At 37.0% G+C, this 2534-nt stretch overlaps 1 protein-coding gene and 1 long non-coding RNA gene across 2 annotated transcripts; both read left to right on the forward strand.

Moving 5' to 3' along the window:
* The first annotated feature begins 662 nt into the window (after positions 1 to 662).
* LOC119429650 lies at positions 663 to 2001 on the forward strand. The gene is made up of 3 exons (XR_005187816.1): positions 663 to 691; positions 1171 to 1241; positions 1938 to 2001. It is a non-coding gene; the product is annotated as an uncharacterized LOC119429650 (long non-coding RNA).
* Positions 2002 to 2030: 29 nt separating this feature from the next.
* Positions 2031 to 2534, forward strand: LOC119429649 (zinc finger protein 679-like; the record flags this gene model as incomplete). The annotated part of the gene is made up of 1 exon (XM_037697237.1): positions 2031 to 2534. A coding segment is annotated over exon 1 (504 nt), but the record flags the coding sequence as incomplete, so codon positions are not given.

Consider the following 2534-nt stretch of genomic DNA (forward strand, 5'->3'; position numbering starts at 1 on the left):
TCTATAACAACTCTTTAATGAAACCAGGATGATGAGTTACAACAACATTTAATTTCCTCTTGGGATTAATAGTTTTTGAATTGAATTGAATTATCTCACAGATGTAGGTTATTTGGCGTTTTGGAGACCTTTCTTCCCTGGAAGTCAAAGAGATAAGACCCATGTGTTTACAGTGCCAGCCCTGACCTTGTAAAAATAAATAAAAATGAAAATCTTTAACCTTCACCACCACTTATCAAAATATTTAGGTGAATGTATGTATACATTTACTCCCATTTGTATAATGTTGGCCCTATTTGACCACAAAATTGCAATGGCATTGATACCTATGATGAGTGTCTGCAAACCTCTGCATGCAGCTGTATAACAAACGATTCACAGTGCGTCTAAATGTTTCTGTGATATTTGGCAAATCCACAGCATTTTGTTGTTATTCTTGAATCCAAAGCGCTTCATTATTCACAAGCTGAGTCAATGAGCACTTTTGTCAGTGTTCACATTAATATTAGTGTCATAAAACTATTTTGTGGTTTAGTTGTAGGCGTAAGTGTTTTTATTTAAACCTCTTGAAATCAGACCCTGTTGAACTGGAATTTGGTTACCATGGAAGTCACAAGTGCATGAGTCAAATTTCAGTGACTGATTCATTTCAAAACACCTCTGAACCTGCACAAGGAGTATACCCTACGCAGTAAGTAAAGCAATCGTTCTATTACATTTCTTTAACTATTCATATTTTATTTATTTCACACAATTTAAACCACAGAAAGGTTTTAGTTCAAGAGAAAATGATTTTTAATAGTCTGATGTATGTGGTAGTGAGTGGGTCAAGAAGGGTGACACTTTTTCCCCACTTAATTACATTGTTGCTGTTGTAAAAATAGGACCACCAGGTCAATTTACTGACCAATAATAGGTTGAATAACATATTATGTAACATTATCATAATTTATAAACTATTTGTTGAATTCTTCAAAGTAAGCTAGTTATTTAAATACAGAGGAAAGACTATCGTGTTTGTATATTTTCTACCACTCCACTGTCTACTTGTCAAGCATGCGAGTTCGTTCAACTTTAAATAAAATTTAACATTTTCTACCTTAGAAAGTACGTACTTGGATGTTAAATCTTATTGTTTGTGTGATTCTTCACACTGTTTTTATTTTTCAGAGCTGATTTCAAAGCTGAAGGCGACTCTGCTCATGGACCCGAGCAACACCAGCATCATGTCGTTATCAACGGTAAGCCACCATAAGGTTTAGCCACCCTGAAGAAAGTTTAAACTGGTTGCTAGGTAACAGAAAAAGCATTCAAAACACATAATTAAGACTTTTTACATCATAAATTCTACTGCTTCAATTACTACTATTATTATTATTACAATTGAACTACATTCTAAATGTTAATTTGTTCAATCTGTACTAATTATTAGGAATATTGTATTTCCTGTTTGTGGCAGGCTTCACTACTAATGTACTGGTGTTTATGAAGCTGATACAGTAGTTGCTCTGCTCACTTACGGGAAAAGGGTTTCATGTCTGCAAATTAATAATGTGCAATTATATCCCTCAATTCCCAGTCATCTGCTGAGCATGGTGAAATCCAGGCATATCAAAATGATGAAGGAGATAGTTACACACGTTACAAAAGTGTGTCATGATTGAAAGCACATATCGGGATTAATGCTATTGTAGGAACTTTGTAAAACTAAAAATACCCTAGTTTCTTTCGTATTTTTTTCTCATCATTTGCTTAAAATGATAAACCAGCCACTAGGGAGCACGAGCCCGTGTATTTCTTATGCCAGTCCCAAGCAAATGGCATATCAGGTTTTCTGGAACTGGTATTGACTGTCACCTTCATCTCTCTCTTTTTATTTATTCATTTATTAATTTTCTTTTTTGTTTGTTTGTTTTGTTTGTGTGTCACTGAAAAAGATCTGCACAGTCCCAGAAGAAACTGAAGACAAGGATGGAGATGGTGAGGAGCAGCTGATCAAGTCGATGAAAACTACAGATAAACCACCATGCATGGACCAGAGTGAAGAGAAGCTTGAGGACCTTAGGGATTTAAAACAACATGAACCCAAACACACTGGCAAAAAAAAGTTTATCTGTGACCAGTGTGGCAAGAGATTCAACTTCTCAGGAAATCTGAAACACCATCAGCGGATCCACACTGGAGAAAAGCCTTACACCTGTGACCAGTGTGGCAAGAGATTCAACACCTCAGGATATCTGAAACGCCATAAGCAGATCCACACTGGAGAAAAGCCTTACACCTGTGACCAGTGTGGCAAGAGATTCAACACCTCAGGAGATCTGAAAGTTCACGAACGGATCCACACTGGAGAAAAGCCTTACAACTGTGACCAGTGTGGCAAGAGATTCAACACCTCAGGACATCTGAAATGCCATCAGCAGATCCACACTGAAGAAAAGCTTTACACCTGTGACCAGTGTGGCAAGAGATTCAACTTCTCAGGAAATCTGAAACGCCATCAGCGGATCCACACTGGAGAAAAGCCTTACACC

The sequence above is a fragment of the Nematolebias whitei genome, unplaced genomic scaffold (assembly GCF_014905685.2).
Source record: "Nematolebias whitei isolate Nwh7 unplaced genomic scaffold, NemWhi1 Nwh_scaf_4677, whole genome shotgun sequence".
NCBI classification, from domain to species: Eukaryota; Metazoa; Chordata; class Actinopteri; order Cyprinodontiformes; family Rivulidae; genus Nematolebias; species Nematolebias whitei.